General features: G+C 50.9%; 1 protein-coding gene across 1 annotated transcript; it reads left to right on the top strand.

Moving 5' to 3' along the window:
- Positions 1-5,240: 5,240 nt before the first annotated feature.
- On the top strand, positions 5,241-20,211 carry gnl2 (guanine nucleotide binding protein-like 2 (nucleolar)). The gene is made up of 16 exons (XM_035408930.1): positions 5,241-5,451; positions 5,796-5,880; positions 6,488-6,582; positions 7,338-7,477; positions 10,540-10,724; positions 11,079-11,145; positions 11,545-11,703; positions 12,035-12,148; positions 13,497-13,625; positions 15,487-15,591; positions 15,928-16,086; positions 16,646-16,753; positions 16,959-17,440; positions 18,576-18,655; positions 19,135-19,214; positions 19,782-20,211. The coding sequence occupies exons 1-16, from the start codon at positions 5,388-5,390 to the stop codon at positions 19,920-19,922; spliced, it is 2,193 nt and encodes a 730-aa protein (XP_035264821.1). The 5' UTR covers positions 5,241-5,387; the 3' UTR covers positions 19,923-20,211.
- The last annotated feature ends 195 nt before the right edge of the window (positions 20,212-20,406 follow it).

Here is a 20,406-nt window from a genome sequence, read left to right as displayed (position 1 = left end):
CACAAGAACACGCAGGCACGTGTGCTCACATACAAAATAGTAAAAAAAAAAAAAAACACAAATAAAAAATGACTTTCCACATAGTTCCCCCCCCCCCCCCCCCCCCCCTCATTTCTTTGAATCACCTTCCATCAATGCCAAGCGGCCCTAATCCCGCTGTATACTGACAGGAGCGCGATGAGGTGCAGGGCCGCGATCGCTCGTTGGCGGTCGACAGGCCTGGGCCGCCGTTTCCACGGAGACCCGCGGAGACCCGCGGAGACCCGACAGACGTCCCGGCCTCGCTGCTGGAGGGGGCGCCGGGGGCCCAGGGACGGACGCAAATTTGGCAGCTTGTGGTGGGAGATGTGCGGGAATTAATGGTGCATCGTGGGACGGGGGACGGGGGGGGGGGGTGGGGGGGCGGGAGGGAGGAGCAGTGTACCCAGCTATAAGCACAGGACCTTCGTACTGTACATAGTGGCACAGGCGGGAATTCAGTTTGGTTGGGGATGTTCAAAGTGGCTGAACCAATTAACTTCGGAACACCCTAAATTATCAGCTGGGTGGGTTGGGGGTGGCGTAAACATCCTCTTTTATTCTACTGGGAAACACTTTGTTGAGGATCTATGAATCATCTATAAGGCCTGTTATTCTTGTTATTATATTTGTTGTTGTTGTTATTGCTGTTGTTATTATGAATCCCCCCTCCCCCCCACCCCGAAAGAAAAATTTGGATGAGGCCTGAGAGTGTCCTGAATCCTGAAAAGGTCCTTACCTCTCCCTCAGCTGCTCCCTCCCCCCCCCCCCCCCCCCAGATTAGCTGTGTCACCGCAGTGCAAACCCAGTATGGTAGCCGTCCTCTCCGCCGCCGTTCAGCAGGACTCGAGCAGCAATCCGCTTCCTCCATGCCCCGGTCCGCTGTCCGCTCCTGACTCAAAGCAGACCATCCGACCAATAAACCATCATGAAATATTATCCACAACCTGCTTTATACAATTACGGGCCGGGACGTCTCGATCTGAGGCGAGCGGGCCGGGGGGGTGTGGGGGGCAGGGGGGGGGACGGGGGGGTGTGGGGGGGGGCCTTTTCGGTGTATCTGTTTTCACATTACCCCGCGGGCTCCTTTTTCAGAGCTCGGCATCGCCTGCGTCTGGTGTTTGTCTGGGGCCCCGCAGCGCGGCTCGAATGTTTGCAGTGGAAAGAAGTTGTTTATAATTCCTGCCGCGGAGTATTGTAGCGCAGCAGCGGACGGGGGGGGGGGGGGCTGGGGGGGGGGGGGGGGGGGGGGGGGGGGCCTAATTGCATTGTTTATGGCTGATCACACCGCTTTCTTCAGGACCTGCGGTTTTGCTTCGCACTTCGGTTCGTTGTGGCCTTCTGCATTTTTTTTGTGTGTAGGAAACAGAAGCCTTTTTTTATTTTTTATTTACCGCGTTATTAATATCTTGTGCAGTTCTGCTTTCTGCGGCATCTGTTTTCAATTAAGAGAACGTTCAAGAAAGTTCTTTTTTGTTTGTTTTATATTAAAGCGGCGAAAAAACTATGGTTTGGGACCCTCTGATGGGTCACAAGGCACGCAGAAAAATTAAGTCGTTGTACAATAATGAAATCTTTCACAGTGACATTCATCCATCCATCCATCCATTACCCATACAGGCTTATTCCCGGGCAGGGTCGCAGAGGTTGCTGCAGCCTATCCCAGTGTGCATTGGGCAGGAGAGGCAGGAATACACCCTGGACAGGTCAGAGACATTCATACCAGTCATATTTAAACACTGCACCTGTTACCGTCACTGCACTGATTACAGTGTGCGTGCAGTGTAAACTCTGCTTGACATTCAATAAAAAATGTTCTTTTAAATGGTATGTGATAGAGTTGGTCCCCCCCCCCCCCCCCCCCCCCCCCCCCCCACACACACACAGACACAGATACCTGATTGACTACATTTGCTCCCACTTCCCCAAGGTTTGACAGCAAAACAAAATATGGGGGGATCACAATGCAGACTTCACTGATTTATACCAGAGAGAGAATAACTATGTGACAGCACATACAGGTCTATGAGCCTTAAACCCCTGCACCTTTTTCACGAATGTGCGACACAGCAGTGAAAATCTGACTTTCTTTCAGGGTTTAAAATAAACATTTGTTTGCCTTTGTACAGAACAAAAAAATCAACACATAAGCAGGAAAAGGATGTGAACTGTGACATATGAGTCTAATAATGACAGAAGATTACACTAAGTAACAACAGCTTGGCTGCGGCGCTGGTTTCTTTGTTCTGTAAACGGTTTTGTTTTTCTTTTTTTCTGCATTTACCGTTAAGTAGAGGCGTTGGACCAAGCAGTGAGATAACTAATAGCTGAAACAATTTTATGTATTTTTCCCAATTGAATTCAAGCATTCCTTTTATTTTTATTTATTTATTTATTTATTATTTTGAGTCATTACAGGGCGCTTTTTGGTAAACATTTGAATGAATTTGGAAAAGAAAAGAAAAAAGTATGTAACACCATTTGATGCGAGTTCGATTCTCTCCGCCCACGCCCCTTATTTATTTGCGGCGTGTTCTTCATGCAGTCGGCTTCCAATTTCGTCCGCATGAAAAGGGGTAGAGAACATTCCGGGATCCGGTCCACGCCATTGTTCCCGCGCGCCGGCTGACTTGCCTCCGGCCGCTCCGTCCGCGAGCGACTGCGAGCTCTTGGACCACTGCCAGGCCCGGAGGGTTGTCGCGGAAACGGTCGTACGGAAAAACTGCACAACGGCGCTTTCACTCGCGTGTCATTCATTCATTCAAACCTGTTGGGCCAACAGTGCCTATAGGATAGCCGATAGCGTTTGTTTACAAAAACCACATAGCCTATCCTAACTTCTGACTCACTGATGGCAAAGGGTCACTTGTCTGTAATTATGTTTAAAAATAATAAACTGGTAACTTTGATTAAACACTTTTAAAATTGAGGGATCAGTCCTGCAAAGTCCCACTCTACTGTGTGCCACCATACACCGCCGCCCCCCCCCCCAAAAAATAAAATTAAATAAATAAATAAATAAATAAACAAACAATGTACTCTGGGAGTAACCTCTCTCTCAGACTGCGGGTTTGCATTGCTACTACATTCCCATAATTCCAGTCTGCCTTGAATTAAAGCAGACATAACTCTCTTTTTATGCATTTGTATGTTGTCAATACAAGAACACAAACAACTAAAAATAGAAAATTAAAAATAAAGAAATAACCAATCCTGAGGCCAAGCTACAGCTACTGACAAAATTAGAATATAGATGTCTTGTCCTAACATCATAATGAATTGGTATGTCTATTGAATAATAATTCAAAGGCATAACTTTTTCCAGAAACTTCTTTTGGCTTATAAATGAATAACAAATGTCACTTTTGCAAAAAACCTTCTTGTCCTACATTTGTCCTTCTTGTCATTATTTCCCTGTACCGCAAGGCAAAATGACAAAACGCTGAAATGTGAATATTTACCCTTCATGCACGTGAAAGCTATTTCTCACCAAGGGCCAGTCAACTGCCGTTCCTCTTGAGAACTGAAAGCCCAGAGCTTTGTGTTGAATTACCTTAAATGTTGTGGAGGAAGCGGCCATGTTGTCCAATCTGCTCACAGAGGGCAGGATCTCCTCAGCATTTGTGCTCAATTTAGACTTAAAAGCAAAGGCAAGAGCTGCACTTCTTCTGCACAAACTCAGCTTGGCGAATGTGATTTATGGATAGCCAGACTCGGTGATCTGTGTATGTGGGGTGGGGAGGGGCATGTTGCTTTTTAATTGTCAGTCAACGTTACGCACAAATGTTGGTCGATTGAATCCCAGCCAGAGCGTGTTGCTCCTTCTTGTGAATAGCAGTAACCACATTCCCCACGCGGGGGCAAAAAGGCATGGGGCAACTGTGGGCAGCAAAGTTTTATTATTTATTTATTTATTGCATATAGGTATTCACACAGTTTTATGTCATGGAAACAGCCTGTTTTAATGCAGTGCTGTCTGCTTCCCAGGCTTGGACTGGGGGGGTGGGGGGGGGGATTTGGGGGGGGGGGGGGGGGGGGGGGGGGGTGCATGCACATCACAGAAAAAAATCCCTAGCCAACAAAACCGGACATCAAGAGATGTTAAAGAACAAAAAAATGTACTGTCTATTTCTGCAACAAGTTAAAAGCAGCATTGGTACCATTTGTAAGACCAATGATCCCCAGTTTGAGTCAGCAACACTGAAAATTGTGCAAGTGACATCATTGTTAGTTTAAATATTTCTATAAACCATTATTGGATTATTGAATGCTGCCTGCTCATTCTAATTACAGCTGAGTGTCTGAGGGGGTAGTATTAGAGGGGACGTAATAATGCTGTGTTATGTGGGATAATCCATTTTGAAATGTTGCCTGCTCACACTTTTACTGTAGCTATAAAAAATGCCCAGAAATGGGTTCGCTTAGAGCGGTCTGGAGTCCGTGCTAGACTCAAACAGGTCGAGTTTATGAAAGCGTCTGCGCAAGGACTTGAGCCAGCTTGGTACTGTGTACTCTCCTGCCCTCTCCTGGCAGAAGAACAAAACTGCAGGTGTGAGGGTCCACCGCTAAACTACGGCTACTGCTGCAGGGCATCCAGTAACCACAGTGCTTATGAACATTACCTACCTCAGCAATCAGTGACAGGGGTGTCAACTATCAAGTTGTCAGTTTATGACTGGGACAGGAAAAGTGCATCTAGGTTGTCATGTGAAATGGAATATAAAACATAATATGAATCCGAAGGTCTAATTTTAAACGTATTTATTTGTAATGGACAATGCAGTTTTTTTTCAAATACATATCTCCAGTTCATTTTTTGCGACATATTTAGCCATTCCGGGTTGTTTTGAAGCTAAGGGAGGGGGATCTTCACGCACGTTAAATGCGGATTTTCCTGAATTAAATAAAGCGCTTTTGAACTGAATGATATAACTATGTATTTCCAAAGCATTGAGAGAAGAGCTTTTGCTCGCACTGTGCTGTGTAGACTGACTAGTAAATGTGCAAGCCATTGGCATGTCATTTACATTCACAACCCCTAAGTGTAAACACTTATCACGGGATTTAAGGAAAATGAACACCTGGTTAGATGTATCGACTTAAAAGTACAACGGAATAACAATGACAACGCCTGCGAAGCTGCAGCGGTCTCTGAAAAACTTTCTGCGAAAACCTTTTGACAGCTTTCGACGTCATCACCAGTCGCTACAGCTGTCAGTCGCACGTCTGATGACGTCTTTCCGGGTTGTCCTCAACCCGTCCTAACACGTGGATTATTACTAGAGAAGACGAGAAGGTTGAAATCGGTATTGGAAATCTGTTTTTGTACATTTTTCACCAAAAAAGAGACCTCGAACCACACCGCCAACATGGTGAAGCCAGGGTTTAAGGGGAAAAGTACGATAAACACCTCGTCATCCAGCAGCAACCCGGGTAAGATCGGAGACCAATGGTCCATGGTTTTGTTTATTGCCATAGCTAAGTAGCTAGCTAGCTAGCTTGATAAATACAACCGATATAAACTATCCAGCGCTAGCTGCATGGAAAATGTTACAGTGATACAACCCTTGTTGAGGAAGATGTAGATTTGATTTTTAAAAAACTAAACAAAATTGAACAAAAACTGTCCATTAGCGTATTCCAAACTCGTAAGTCACTAGCCAGCTGGCTGGTTCATGCTAGCTGCACTTGGCTGTCACGCGCACTGTGTGTAGTAATGCCGTTATTAGCCCGGTATGTAAACATCATCACTCGTTAACGGTTTTTGTTGCTTTAAGATCGACCGAAGGCGGCTGGAGCAACAAACATGAGGGACCGGACGACCATCAAGCGCCTCAATATGTACAGACAGAAACAGCGCTGGTAAGTGGGCTGCTCGCTGTGATCGTAGTCAGACCTGTCGTGGTCTTGTGCCTGGATGTCCAGAAACCATCACTGCTTTCCGTGTCGTTTTAACTTTATGGAGTATGAAATGTAAATGTGTTACGGACAGTACAGTCTGGTATCTGAGCCTTGTTGCGGGGTTATAAATTCTCTGGAGACACATGGGGATGTATTGATGTCCACAACAAAGTCTTGAGCAGGAAATTGTGGAGGGAGTCTAGTCAAGCAGGATGCTGAAGTTGAGACCTGGAAGAGTAATTTTATTAAAACATATCAGTAAACTTCATTTTTACTCAGTAAGTCTGTGAATCTATCCCTGTAGTCTCCACTGCAGTTTGTTATCCAGAAAAAATTTCTAAATTCTGTCTTACATATTTTATAGCCACGGCTAAATATTCACGCATGTTGTGGGGTGAAAAGATACCATAATTTGTCTGACGAGTTCCTCTTGCTTCAAATGATGTTGTGTGCGGAGGTCCTTGCTCCCGTGATGAGTTTAAGACTTTAATGTCCAGCTGTAGTGAGACGATTTGGGGTGTGTAAACTGAAATGCTTCACTGTGTTCTTCGCCTCCCTCTCCCTGCAGTAACAACAGGGGAAAGGTCATCAAACCCCTGCAGTACCAGTCCACCGTAGCGCCGGGAACGGTGGCCCGAGTCGAGCCCAACATCAAGTGGTTCAGTGAGTATCCGGCTCATGTCAGTCAGAGTAAACGACCTGTCTTAATTTGTAGCGTATGGATTTAATGTTTCCCCTAGTTTTCAGACCCCAGACATTTTCACCAGTGCACTGTAACACTAGAGAATAGTGTAAAAAAAAAAAAAAAACAGTTTTAATGCCTTCTCAGCTCTTCAAATGTTCACGTTCTTCTTGTGATCACAAACGTGTTGGGCGATCCTCAATCCCCAGTCCTGGTCCTGGAGAGCAACGGAGTCCGCAGGTTTTCGTTTTTTCATGAGATCCTTACGATCAGCAACCGATTCGGACCCAAGAGGCCAGGTGACCAGAGTTAGCTGTGTACTCAGCTGCTTTAAACTGCTCAGCTGCAGTGCTGCTCGGCTGCAGTGCTGCTCAACAACGAAAGCCAGCAGCCCCTGCGGCTCTCCAGGAGCAGCGTTTAGAACCACTGCGTTCCTTGTTAACAAAAAACCTTTAAAACGAAACCGCAGGCTTTGAGTTTAGTCAAGTCGTTCAAGCAGTAGCTCTGATTGTAATTCTACGTCTTTTACTGGAAAGGCAGGAGTGTGGTCGTTAACACACAAGCAGTGGTTTCTCTCCGCCCCCCCCCCCCCCTCCGATAATCGCACGGGTCTGAAGGTGTGCCCTCACCGTTTCCCCTGTCCACCACTGTAATTCCCAGTCTCTCTTTTAAAATGTGGTAGTGCTGGTCTTTAATGTGCAAACCTGCGGTCCCCCCCCCCCCCCCCCCCCCCCAGTGAACACGCGTGTGATCAAGCAGTCGTCGCTGCAGAAGTTCCAGGATGAGATGGGCCGGGTTAAGAAGGACCCGTACCGCGTGGTGATGAGGCGGAGCAAACTGCCCATGTCCCTGCTGCACGACAGAGTCAAGAGTCACGTGAGTACCGGGGGGTCAGGGCAATCAAATCCCCACTGTGGACAGAGTTCAGACTCATGTGAGTACCGGGGAGTCAGGGCAATCAAATCCCCACTGTGGACAGAGTTCAGACTCATGTGAGGTCAGAGGGGTAAGAGCCATCAAATCCCCACTGTGGACAGAGTTCAGACTCATGTGAGTACAGAGGGGTCAGGGAAATCAAATCCCCACTGTGGACAGAGTTAAGACTCATGTGAGGTCAGAGGAGTAAGAGCAATCAAATCCCCACCATGGACAGAGTTAAGACTCGTGTGACGTACCGGGAGGGTAGGGGCAATCAAATCCCCACCGTGGACAGAGTTAAGACTCATGTGAGTACAGGGAGTAGGGAAAAATGAAATTCCCACTGTGGTTAAGACTGGACGTTGAGTTTGGGGGGTAGATGCCATCAAATCCTCACTGTGTCACCAAACAAACCGCTTTGGACACAAAGTTTCTGCCAGTTGCATGCATGTAAAACGTGAACAGAACAGAGCACACGTATGCACCCAAGGCTAACGGATCACGCGCCAGCCACGCAGCTGCGGGAGAGCGTGGTTCTGTCAGACATGCTAGCGGTTCTGGCGTTACCGGCCGCTTCTCGATGGCTTCTCCTGAGGCGAAGTCAGTGAGCATTAGAGGGCTGTTTGTGTGAGGTGAGGCAGGCCACCGCGGATTTCTCCGTGGGATGGATTTTGGGAGCTGGAGCGCGTGTACTTCTCTGTGAGCTTTTCCGCGGTTTCTGCATATTCTGCGTGCGCCAGGAAAAAAAAAAACAAAAACAAAACAACGCTTAGCATTCCAGCTCTTCTTCTTCTTCTGTCCAGAACTTGCTTGGTCATGTTCCCGCATTATCTCTCTGAGCTGTTCCATATGTGTGCAAGACAGTGCAAGATTGTGTGAGATAAATAACCTTGCTTTGTTTTTTTTTGCTGTTTTTGTTTTTTTTTTTTTTCTGACCTCAGCCCAACCCCAGCCTGCCACCCCTCCGCTAACCATTTTTTTGTGTGTGAATGTGTCTCCTCTTTGGCATCACGATCCCCTTGCCAAAAAAGGGGCTGAGAGTGTGAATGTGATTTTAATTGTCTTTTAAATGGCTGGCAGACTGTGTGCTCCATCCCCTGAGGAAAGACATGGGAATGGCGCTGTGTTCTGCGTCCTGCAACGCTGCGTTTCCTTCATCTTTCCGTACGGGAGCATCTCTCTTTTACATTACATTCCCCCTAGCAGATGTTGGCCAGAGACTTATTCAGGTCACCATTTTGGCTCTTTGGTGTTTGTGTTGTGTTATGTTGGCCTGAGCCTTGGTCGGTTCACCATTTTGGCTCATTGGTGTTTGTGTTGTGTTATGTTGGCCTGAGCCTTGGTCGGTTCGCCATTTTGGCTCTTTGGCGTTTGTGTTGCGTTATGTTGGCCTGAGCCTTGGTCGGTTCGCCATTTTGGCTCTTTGGTGTTCGTGCTGTGCTGCGTTCCGAGGGGTGGGGTAAGGTCACCATTTCTGCGTATGTATATTTGTGTTTTATTATGTTTCAGAGGGTAACATTGCTGCGGCAAAGCAAAGCACGCACGGTGGCTTACTTTTCAAATTAGCAAAGAACAACTGTTCAGACGGCCGCTCGAGGAGGCTGTGCACGTTAATCGCCCCTGTTTGTTTTTTTTATAAGGGAACGTAAACTCTGTGCGGTTTGTGCTCAAGATGGGAGTCATGCAAGGTCACTGCCTCCTTTGTGTGGATCTGGTTATTGTGCGTTCTGGACTTGTTTGTGTCAGGAATGCGCTGCCTTTTGCTTTCGATAAAACAACACGTTTAAATGAAAGGAAAATGTGATGTGACCCGAAAATTGCGCTTCTGCCAATAAAGAGGCGGGGGGGGTGGGGGGGGGGCGCCCGTGAGCTATGGTCGTTTTTTTGTTTTTTCGTTTTTTTTTTAAAGCGCAGAGCCGTTTTCACAACCGCTTGGCAGACGGCCTTGCGACCTGAAAATGTAAGTGTTATTGCTCCTGACAAGATCTGTAAACAGTTTCCCTTCTTACAGCGTGTCGCAACACTAGAGCCCGGCTGACTCTTCGCCCGCGGGGTCACTGAATCACCGCGGCCAGACCGGGCATTAATCAGATCGTTTTATTGGGGTTCTCACAGCGCGTAGTTTAGGGCCCGTTTCAGACGGCATGTTTTCGTTTGTTTGTTTGTCCGGCCCCCCGCTCCCCGTGGCCCCGTTGTTTGTGTTTTTACTTTTAAGTTGCGGGTTTTGGTTCTGCTCGTAACGCGGCTGTTTACTCCGATGGGCCGGGAGCTGGGCCTTGCCGGAGGGTTGTCCCGTTCTCCTCCAACCACTGGGGTTGCAGAATGGAAGAGCAGCGTAATGTCTCGGCAACTGGGTTATTTTTTTTTTCCTTGGAGGTTGCAGGTTTCATTCCAACATGGGGGCACTGCCATTGTACCCTTGAACTAGGTACTAAATCACATTAAATATCCGACTTTTGTCAAGTTTGTGTGTTAGAGAATGTCACTTGTGTAATAAGTTCTAGCAAATACTACGTTGCTCTGGATAAGAGTGTTCGGTAAATGGCAAATTGTAGGTACCTATTTCTTGAGCAGCACTCCAAATTCATCCATCCCTAAGTATCCGTCTGCCAACGGCACCAACCCTTGCCAATACAATGTCGAAAGCTGTAAATCCATGCGAGCTCGAGATGAACGTTCTCCCCCATTTGTGTCTGATGGTGGAGCTGCAGCAGAGCTTTCGCCAGAGAACGGCTGACTGACCTCAGACAGGGGGCCTCTCATTCAGGGGAGACGGGAGGAACCGCGGAGGTAGGCCTCAGTCCTCCAGGAAGCCGAGGCGGAGAGGGTGCACTGAGGTCCGGTCCCCGTGGGGGTCGGGTCTAGCCCACCCCCGTCGTTTGGACGTCCAGTGGCCCGCGCCAAACCACATCCCTCAGTCCGTGTAGAATCGGGTCAGATTCAGGTTTCACTTTCCTCTCTTTCTCTCTCTCTCTCTCTCTCCCTCTCCCTCCCTCCCTCCCTGTGTGGGTCCCTGGCAGAATGCTAAGGTGCACATCCTGGACACGGAGACGTTCGGGACGACGTTCGGGCCCAAGGCCCAGAGGAAGCGGCCCAGCCTGGGCGTGGCCGACATGCGGGACCTGGCGGAGCGGGCCGAGGCCGAGGCCGAGAGCTACAGCGCCGAGAAGGACCGCGACCTGGTCACCGAGGACAGCGGAGTCCGGTCAGCTCCTCTGCCCCGCCCCGCCCAGCCAGCTCCTCTGCCCCGCCCAGCCCCGCCCAGCCCCGCCCCGCCCCGCCCTCCCTGACCCTGCCCTTTCTCCGCCCCCACCCAGCCCTCCCCCTCCCCTTGCTCTGCTCCACCCTGCCCAGCCCTGCCCCTTTCTCCACCATGCCCCACCCCCATCCCACCATACAGTACCTCACCATGTCCAGTGATCTGCCCCCCCCCCCCAGCCCACCGAATATTTCCAAGCCCCGCCCCTTTTCCTGCCCCATCCTGTTGTCAGCCCCCCTCTGGGGAATGTAGTGGGTGTTGTTGGCATGGATGATGCAATGTGCCGTTTGTCCTGAACAGGGACGAGACCAGGGAGGAGATCTTCAAGAAGGGCCAGTCCAAGAGGATCTGGGGGGAGCTCTACAAGGTGCCCAATTCCTTCCTCTCTCTCTCTCTCTCTCTCTCTCTGTCTGCCTGCTGCTCGCGTCGTCACAGGAGTCAGAGCCGTGAGTTAGTGCCAGAATGTGACATCACTGCCGAAGAAGCGGCGAGAGTGTGATTGGCTCCTTCCGCTGTGGGCCTTGCTCTTTAGCCCTGCGGGGTAATGGCATCTCTTGCTGGGCTCTGGTGGCTCACAGCAGACCTTCCTTGGTTACCTATTTCCTTGTGGAGGCGGTGATATATTCTATTCAATTTTATTTGTATTGCGCTTTACAAAGATGCTTTAGAGAGTAGCAGAAACAGAGCAATATGATATTACGTCCGTATTCTTGTGTTCTTTGAGGAGTCGCACTGAGGGTTGTTAATGTTTCTGCGGGGCCCACAGGTGATCGACTCGTCGGACGTGGTCATCCAGGTGCTGGACGCGCGGGACCCCATGGGCACGCGCGCGCAGAGCATCGAGGGCTACCTGAAGAAGGAGAAGCCCTGGAAACACCTGATCTTCGTCCTCAACAAGTGTGACCTCATCCCGACCTGGGTCACGGTAGGCCACGCCCCCTCGGCCCCCTAAAACCCCGCCCACCCGCCGATGTCACCGACATCTTGAAGGCCTTAAGGCCAGCGTTCCTCAGCTCTTGTCCTGGAGTGGCACGTGACTCCGTTGGTTTTTGTTTTCACCTAAAAAAGTCCACAGCCTATATATGGCCAAGAAACCAGCTGAAGTGAATTGTCCAATCAGCTGGGTTAATTGATCGGTTAAGTGCTTCTGAGTATCCCAGCAGGCAGTGCGGGTCTCCAGGACCAGGGTTTGGACCTCTGCTCCGTTTGTGGCTCATTAACGCCGGTGTCTGGTTGGCGGTGTTTGTGCCCCACAGAAACGCTGGGTGGCACTGCTGTCCCAGGAGTACCCAACGCTGGCGTTCCACGCCAGCCTCACCAACTCCTTCGGCAAGGGGTCCCTCATCCAGCTCCTGCGGCAGTTCGGCAAGGTGAGCCCCAAACCCCTGAGGAGGAGGAGGAGTTTAATTTATCTCAGTATTAATAGTGGTGCTAGTACTTATTCTTATGGAAGTAATATTAAGAAGAGTAGAAGTGCTAGAGTGCTAGTCATAAGAAGTAATGGTGGTAGCAGTAGTAGTAGTAGTAGTAGTAGTAGCAGCAGCAGTAGTAGTAGCAGTAGTAGTAGTCGTACCGGTAGTACTAGTAGTAGTAGTCGTAGTAGTAGTAACAGCAGCAGTAGTAGTAGCAGCAGCAGTAGTAGTAGTAGTAGTAGTAGCAGCAGCAGTAGTAGCAGCAGCAGCAGCAGCAGCAGTAGTAGTAGCAGCAGCAGCAGCAGCAGCAGCAGCAGTAGTAGTAGTAGTAGTAGTAGCAGCAGCAGCAGCAGCAGTAGTAGTAGCAGCAGCAGCAGCAGCAGTTGTAGTAGTAGTAGTAGCAGTAGTAGTAGTATTAGTAGTAGTACTGGGTGGGGTGGTGCAGGGTACGCACTGGCACCAGAGGGGTGTTGGAAAGGGTGCGGTCTGGCAGCCTGTGGGTGGAAAACGCTGAGGCCAGTGGCAGTGGATGCCCAGGCCTTGCCTGGCACTGCCCACATACCTGGCAGTGCCCAGATCTCACCTGGCATTGCCCCCGTACCTGGCGTGATGCCTGAAACGTCTGCCGCTAGGGTGTGTTTTTATTTATCGTTCCCCCCCTCCCCCCCCCCCCCCCCCTATAAACAGGGGCTTGACCACCCAAAAACGGCTGATACTTGGTAAAAAATAAATCCATTTGAAAGTTTTTCCACTGGAGCTTTTTGGTTCGGCTTCGAGAGACACGAACGGCAAAATGGCGAGCTCGCCCTCGAAGGGCACCTGAGGTCAGAGCAGAAGGAGGTCAGAGAAACATGAAGGCAGAAGAAGTGCCCTTTTTTTAACGTGGAAACGTAAGAACACTATGAACCAGCCCAGGGCACATAATCTTTTGTAGGTTTCCCAGGATACAGTCAATGAAACGCTCTCCATGTAGTGCGTATTTAAATACTACGGGTGTCCGGAAAATGCTAAATCGTGAGCTGAGAACTGTTATTTGTTATTTTACCTTTATAACACTTTTTACAGAGTACTGTTAGTCAGACGCTTAACAGTACCAGAAGGAGAACTGGGCAGAGACGCAGGCAGAGATTCCCTGTGTCTGAGCACTATACTGAGTGACAGAAGGAGAACTGTGCAGAAGCACAGGCAGAGATTCCCTGTGTCTGAGTGCTTTACTGAGTGACAGAAGGAGAACTGTGCAGAAGCACAGGCAGGGGTTTCCCCCCCGTATCTGAGCGCTGAGTTCCACCCCCCCCCCCCCCCGCAGCTCCATGGCGATAAGAAGCAGATCAGCGTGGGGTTCATCGGGTACCCCAACGTGGGCAAGAGCTCCATCATCAACACGCTGCGCTCCAAAAAGGTCTGCAACGTCGCCCCCCTCGCCGGGGAGACCAAGGTGAGGCGCGCGTCATGCACACACACTCCCACAAACATGCTCTCGCACTGTCACACACACACACACACACACTCCTACAAACATGCTCTCGCACTGTCACACACACACACACACACTCCCACAAACATGCTTTCACACTCTCACGCACACACACACACACACTCCCACAAACATGCTTTCACACTGTCGCGCACACACACACACACACACACACACACACACACTCCCACAAACATGCTCTTGCACTGTCACACACACACACACACATTCCCACAAACATGCTCTCGCACTGTCACACACGCAGACACACACACACTCCCACAAACATGCTCTCGCACTGTCACACGCACACACTCCCTCTAACTCTCACACGCGCACACACACATACTCCCTCAAACTCACACACCCACACACACATACATTCTTGCACTCACACACTCATGCTTGTACAGACCCATATTCTTAAACAGGTACACACACACACACACACACACACTCTCTCTCGCACACACAGACCTACACTCTTACACATATACACACACACACACGCACACACACACACATTCTTGCACTCACACACATGCATGTACAGACCCACTCTCTTACAGATACACACACACACACACACACAGACCCACACTCTTGCACAGATACACAAAATCACTGCACTCTAGGACACTGCATCTTTATTTGGCTCAAAGTGAAGAGGTGCCCCCTACTGGGCGGCAGTAGTATAACCATTAGAGACCTGGGCTTGGATTCCCTGGTGACATTTCACCCTTGAACGTGGTTCTTTGCCTGAATTTAATCACCTCAGGACATATCCAGATGAATAAATGGATACTACGTACAAATGTAAAATTGCGTAACTCCCTCTGGATGAGAGCGTCCGCTGAATGCCAGTAATGTGCTGGCTCCGTCAGAGTGGCCACAGCTCCAGCTCTCCCAGGTCTCCCATCCAGACGCTAATTAAGAGCGCGTCTGCTTAGCTTCGGCCGCTTGACAGTCTGGAAGCCTGCGGTCTGCTGCGGCTGCTGGCTGCATGGAACCCTTGGGCCACGGCGGCCATGTTGATTCCTGCTGATTGGCAGTTTGGACCAATTTTAATTTTTCTGAGTTGACTCCAGATCAGTGTGGTTCTGTACGCCTGAGTCATTAGCAGTCCTAAGGGTCAGTAAAGTAGGCCGACCGCACATACAGGGGAATTATCTCGTAACGTGGTTTTGTACTTTCCGTTCTTTGTTTTGGTGGGGGGTTCTTAGGGTTCTTTGGTTGGTACATCCAACAGTTCCTTTCTTGTGTTTTGTTTGGAAATCCAGTTTCAGTCTTCAGTTTTCAGTCTTCCTCGAGAGACAAGCTGATTAAGAAATGACTGTTGCTACTTCGAGGAACTGTTTCTGTATTGCTTTAGACGGAAAAGGGGGTGGGGGGGGAAGAGTAAGTTTTGACTGCAGAGAGTAACCATAGTCACTCCGCTTGAGCCCCTGTCTGGATACGTGGCCCAAACCAGAGAAACCTGGAAGAAAAATCATCACCGTCTCGATGATTTTTTTTTTTTTAATATACAAAAGCTCGGGCCCAAAACCTCTTGAGTTGTTTATGGTTTCGCAAAAGAGCGTGACGTTGGGATGCAGGGGCGTCCGAGGACAGCGAAGCGCTCGTGGGGAACTTGGTTTATCTCATCAGCGTGGCGGAGACAAGCTTTCGAGCGGGGGCAAAGGTCACCATCTCCTTTTCACCACTGACAGATCTGATTGGCCGGTTAGCCCACAGCGCTGTGTCCGCTAGCACGCCTGGCGAACACCATTACGTTACATTGCAGTCATTAGGGCCTACTGAGCACGTGCGGCCTCTCCCCCAGGTCTGGCAGTACATCACGCTGATGCGACGCATCTTCCTCATCGACTGCCCGGGCGTCGTGTACCCCTCTGACGACAGCGAGACCGACATCGTCCTGAAAGGAGTGGTACGTCCTGCTGTGTATTATTATTTGTATTTTTTTGGTTTATTTATCTAGAATTTTCACTTCTACCTGGGTGAAAAAGGACCATTTTTTCCACCTTTTTTTCCCTAAACAAAACCATTTTGTTTCAAGCATTTAAAACTGCATTATTGTGTATGTCCCACTTGTAAGCATGTATATACGTAGCGATGGTGGTGATCTTTAAAACAAACAGTGTTTGGGTTTTTAAATTTTTTTTTTTAAAGAGTTCCAGACCTGGTTGCGGATGAGAGATTTTTTGTACAGTTTTTGCTTGGTTCCTGAAATGGCCTGATTCCACCCCTCCCCCTCACCCTTCAGGTCCAAGTGGAGAAGATCAAGAACCCGGAAGAGCACATCGGGGCGGTCCTGGAGCGGGCCAAGCCGGAATACATCCGGAAAACCTACCGGGTCCCGGTCTGGAGCTCGGCCGAGGACTTCCTGGAAAAACTGGCGTTCCGAACGGGAAAACTCCTGAAGGTCAGCGTGGCTCGTTTCCCCGGTGACCCCGGGAGAGGGAGAGCGGAGAGGGAGAGGGAGAGGGAGAGGGAGAGGGAGAGAGAGAGGGAGAGGGAGAGGGAGAGAGAGAGAGAAGGGCTTCACAGCGACAGCTCGTTCTCCTCTCTCCCCGCTGTAAGATAAACAGACATCAGCAGAGCTGTCTGTGCCGACTCCAGGCCAGCTGTGCACAGCACACCACCGCGGCTCGCTAACGGAGAGCAGGGTCTGCGTGCTCAGGCCGGGGTCTGCGTGCTCAGGCCAGGGTCTGCGTGCTCAGGCCGGGGTCTGCGTGCTCAGGCCGGGGTCTGCGTGCTCAGGCCGGGGTCTGCGTGCTCAGGCCGGGGTCTGCGTGCTCAGGCCGGGGTCTGCGTGCTCAGGCCGGCTCGTCTGGACGGGTCCTCCTCCTTACTGTCATTCGGTTTTTCTGTGAGGCCTAACGTCCGTCCTCTCTCTCTCTCTCTCTCTCACCCTCTCTCTGCCCCCCTACCCCCCTCTCTCTCTCTCTCTCTCTCTCTCTCTCTCTCTCTGTGCCACGCAGGGGGGCGAGCCGGACCTCCCCACCGTTTCCAAAATGGTGCTGAATGACTGGCAGAGGGGACGGATCCCCTTCTTCGTGAAGCCCCCCAACACTGAGACAGACCAGGAGGTGAGAGTGTGGAGCAGCGCACACAGACACGCACACAAACACGCACAAACACACACACAGTGCACATACACACACACACAGACACGCACACAAACACACACACACTCGATATATTCATGCAGATACACGCGTGTAGTCTGAATGCTCTCTCTCTCTCTCTCTCTCTCTCTCTCTCTCTCTCTCTCTCTCTCTCTCTGCTCCACAGCGGCAGGAGAGACTAGCAGCGGTGGCAGCGGCCACACAGGAAGTGGGCCCCGCCCTTTGTGAGGGCGAGGGGGCGGAGCCTGTGGGAGAGGGTGCGGAGCAGGAGGCCCAGGCTGCACAGCAGCGGGACGGGCAGGTGCAGAAGATGCTCACCTCCCTCCACCAGAACTTCGGCAGGATCAACGTGGTGCCGGACTTCACCGACGAGGACCTGGTGCCCGTGGAGGTGTCGGACATCTCCGACCTCTCAGGGTCCGAGGAGGAGGGGGAGGAGGAGGAGGGGGAGGAAGAGGAGGATAGAGAGGAGGGGAAGGACGGGGGAGAGCAGACGGAAGAGCAGGCCGACGGCTCTGCGGCCACCAGCGCCGCCGCCCCCGCGGACGGCAGGAGTTCGCGCGAGGTCGTCCGCGCCCTGGACGAGAAGATCGCCAAGTACAAGCAGTTCCTGGCCCGCGCCAAGTCCAAGAGGTTCTCCGCCATCCGGTACGTTCCGCCGCCCCCGCCCGCCGGCCGTCTCTCACGCACGCGCGTCCTCGGGTTGCCGACAGCTCGGTCTCGGGTTCGAGCCAGACGCCACGCCGAGGTGCTCTGAGGTGAACGCTCGGCATTCTGGGTGCTGGCGGCGCTCGTCCCTGCTCTCGCTGATGTACGGCCTGTCGTCTGACTGCCGTCCGTCCCCCTGGCTCTGTTCGTGCGGCGGCGCTGCTGCGCTCGCCTGGCGGCGACCGGTGATGTCACCGCTGTGATTGATTGAACACATCCCCCCGTCTGCACTGCTCCACTGGCCTGTTATCAGCGGTTGGCTGGAATTGAAACAGACCTCCGCTGTCTGTCCATGGGCAGATTTAATAAAGTTACGGATTTTAAAGTTACTAAACAGAATTAGTAGCGGAGACTCCAGACACTTAATGTAACTCAGGCCTCGCTACAGGAGGCTTTTAAAGGGCTGTTTTATTTATGTTTTTTACCTTATGAAAGGTACAAAGTGAACTATAAAAGATTTTGTAGGTAGAATTCTGCCAAGAGAACAAGGCGGGGGTGGGGGGGTGGGGGGGAATACGGGAAATCGGTGAACTCTGATTTCCCGTAACTCTGATGGTCTGAAATCAGCATTGTCTTTTCATAAAAGCACAAAGAGCAGTTTGGCAGGTGGTGCAGCGGAAGCAGAGATCCTGAGGGTGTGGAGGACCAGGCTGGACGCAGCGCTGGACGCAGCGCTGGACGCAGCGCTGGACGCAGCGCTGGACGCAGCGCTGGACGCAGTGCTGGACGCAGTGCTGGACGCAGCGCTGTACGCAGTGCTGTACGCAGTGCTGGACGCAGTGCTGTACGCAGTGCTGGACGCAGTGCTGTACGCAGTGCTGTACGCAGTGCTGGACGCAGTGCTGGACGCAGTGCTGGACGCAGTGCTGTACGCAGTGCTGTACGCAGTGCTGTACGCAGTGCTGTACGCAGTGCTGTACGCAGTGCTGTACGCAGTGCTGGCCGCTGTGCTGGCCGCTGTGCTGGACGCAGCGCTGGACGCGCTCTGTTCTGTGGGGGAATGAGGGCTCAGAGTGGCCGGATGGCCGCCTCTTGTCACTAAGCGTTCTCACGCCGCTTGCTTTTGATTCCGCAGCATCCCCAAGGCGCTCTCCGAGACGATGCGACCCCCGACAGAGCAGAAGCGCACGGCGCCCGCAGAACCGCGCTCACAAGGTGACCCCACTGATTCCGTTCTGCCGCCAGTTTTTATCGTTTTTTTTTTTCTTTTTTCCCCCCCAAAGTGTCAAAGGAGGAAAGGAGGAATTCTAAACTCTTAGCTTTTCCAGAAGACTGCGGGTTATTTAAAAAGCAACTTAAGAAAACAGTTTTTTTTTAATCCCTTTCATTGTGGACAACGTATGTCTCTTATGTGTATGAGTTGCAAAGCAAATTATAAATATTCTTTTTAAGTAGTTGAGGGCACGCTATATTCCTATCTCACATCCCAGTGCATTATGGGTGCTATTCACAGCAGTAGCTTGGAGCAGTGAGGAAGTGGGGGTTGCTGGTTTGAATCCAGGTTAGGACAATGGGCTGTAACTGAACGTAAGCACTCTACATGATATGAAACAGCGAATAATAATAATCGGCGATGGAATGCCATAAACTGATTAATGAGAAACTAAAATTGTTGTCAATATGGCCTGTCCCAGGGAGCACGGAGACCAGCAGGAAGAGGAGAGCAGAGGAAGATGGCGAGCAGGGGCCCGTGTCCAAACAGACTTCCAAAGAGGTACCCGCCGTTCCTCACAACGCTCATCAGAGTCCTGCAGGGGAAAGAGGGGACCCCCATTGCTCTCCTGGAGGAGAAAGAGGGGACCCCCATTTCTCTCCTGCAGGGGGGAGAGGGGACGCCCATTTCTCTCCTGGAGGGGAAAGAGGGGACCGCCATTTCTCTCCTGGAGGAGAAAGAGGGGACCCCCATTTCTCTCCTGGAGGGGAAAGAGGGGACCCCCATTTCTCTCCTGGAGGGGAAAGAGGGGACCCCCATTTCTCTCCTGGAGGGGAAAGAGGGGACCGCCATTTCTCTCCTGGAGGAGAAAGAGGGGACCCCCATTTCTCTCCTGGAGGGGAAAGAGGGGACCCCCATTTCTCTCCTGGAGGGGAAAGAGGGGACCCCCATTTCTCTCCTGGGGGGGGAAGAGGGGACCCCCATTTCTCTCCTGGAGGGGAAAGAGGGGACCCCCATTTCTCTCCTGGAGGGGGAAGAGGGGACCCCCATTTCTTTCCTGCAGGGGTAAGAGGGGAGCCTCTGTTCTTCTCCCTCTGCTTCATTCCCCGTTTCTCGATTCTCTCGCAGAGGCGAAGGCAGGAGCGCGCTCAGAAGGCCAGGAAGGTGGGGGTGCGGTACTACGACACGCACAACGTCAAGAACAAGAACAAGGACAGGAAGAGGCCCAGGACTGCCCAGGGCAAGGGCAACAGGAAGGGCAAGCGCTAGCCACGCCCAGAGGTCACGCCCCCAATGGCCACACCCAAAACGGCACCAAGGCCCCAAACCCCCCCCCCGTCAAATCACACACCCGTCTGTGCCTGCGTCTCCTGGTTTTTAATCGCGAGTTTCATGATGCCTTAAAACTCCGCAGATCCAGGGAAGGGGTGGCGAGACTTATGACAGTGTTTCTGTGTTGGAAGCGTTTATTGTACACACCATTTATAAATCCCATTGTGTGGATATGTATGTACAGAGCCTCAAATGCAATAAACATGGAGAGTATGGACTGCCAGGATTTCATTTTTATTCATCAACAGTACAAAGATTTCAATGGGCCAGTGGATCATTTTTAACTTGTAATATAAAACATTAATTTTTTTTTTAACAAAATCAAAAATAATGCCAACGCGGCCATTGTAAAATTGTTTTTTTAACATGCGGTAGGAACTGAACTACTGCATTGCAATCTTTCATACAGGTCAAAGATCAG

This window comes from Anguilla anguilla, chromosome 1 (genome assembly GCF_013347855.1).
Source record: "Anguilla anguilla isolate fAngAng1 chromosome 1, fAngAng1.pri, whole genome shotgun sequence".
In the NCBI taxonomy this organism is placed as follows: Eukaryota; Metazoa; Chordata; class Actinopteri; order Anguilliformes; family Anguillidae; genus Anguilla; species Anguilla anguilla.
Note: the sequence above shows the minus strand (reverse complement) of the source record. Positions and strands in the feature narration are given on the sequence as shown.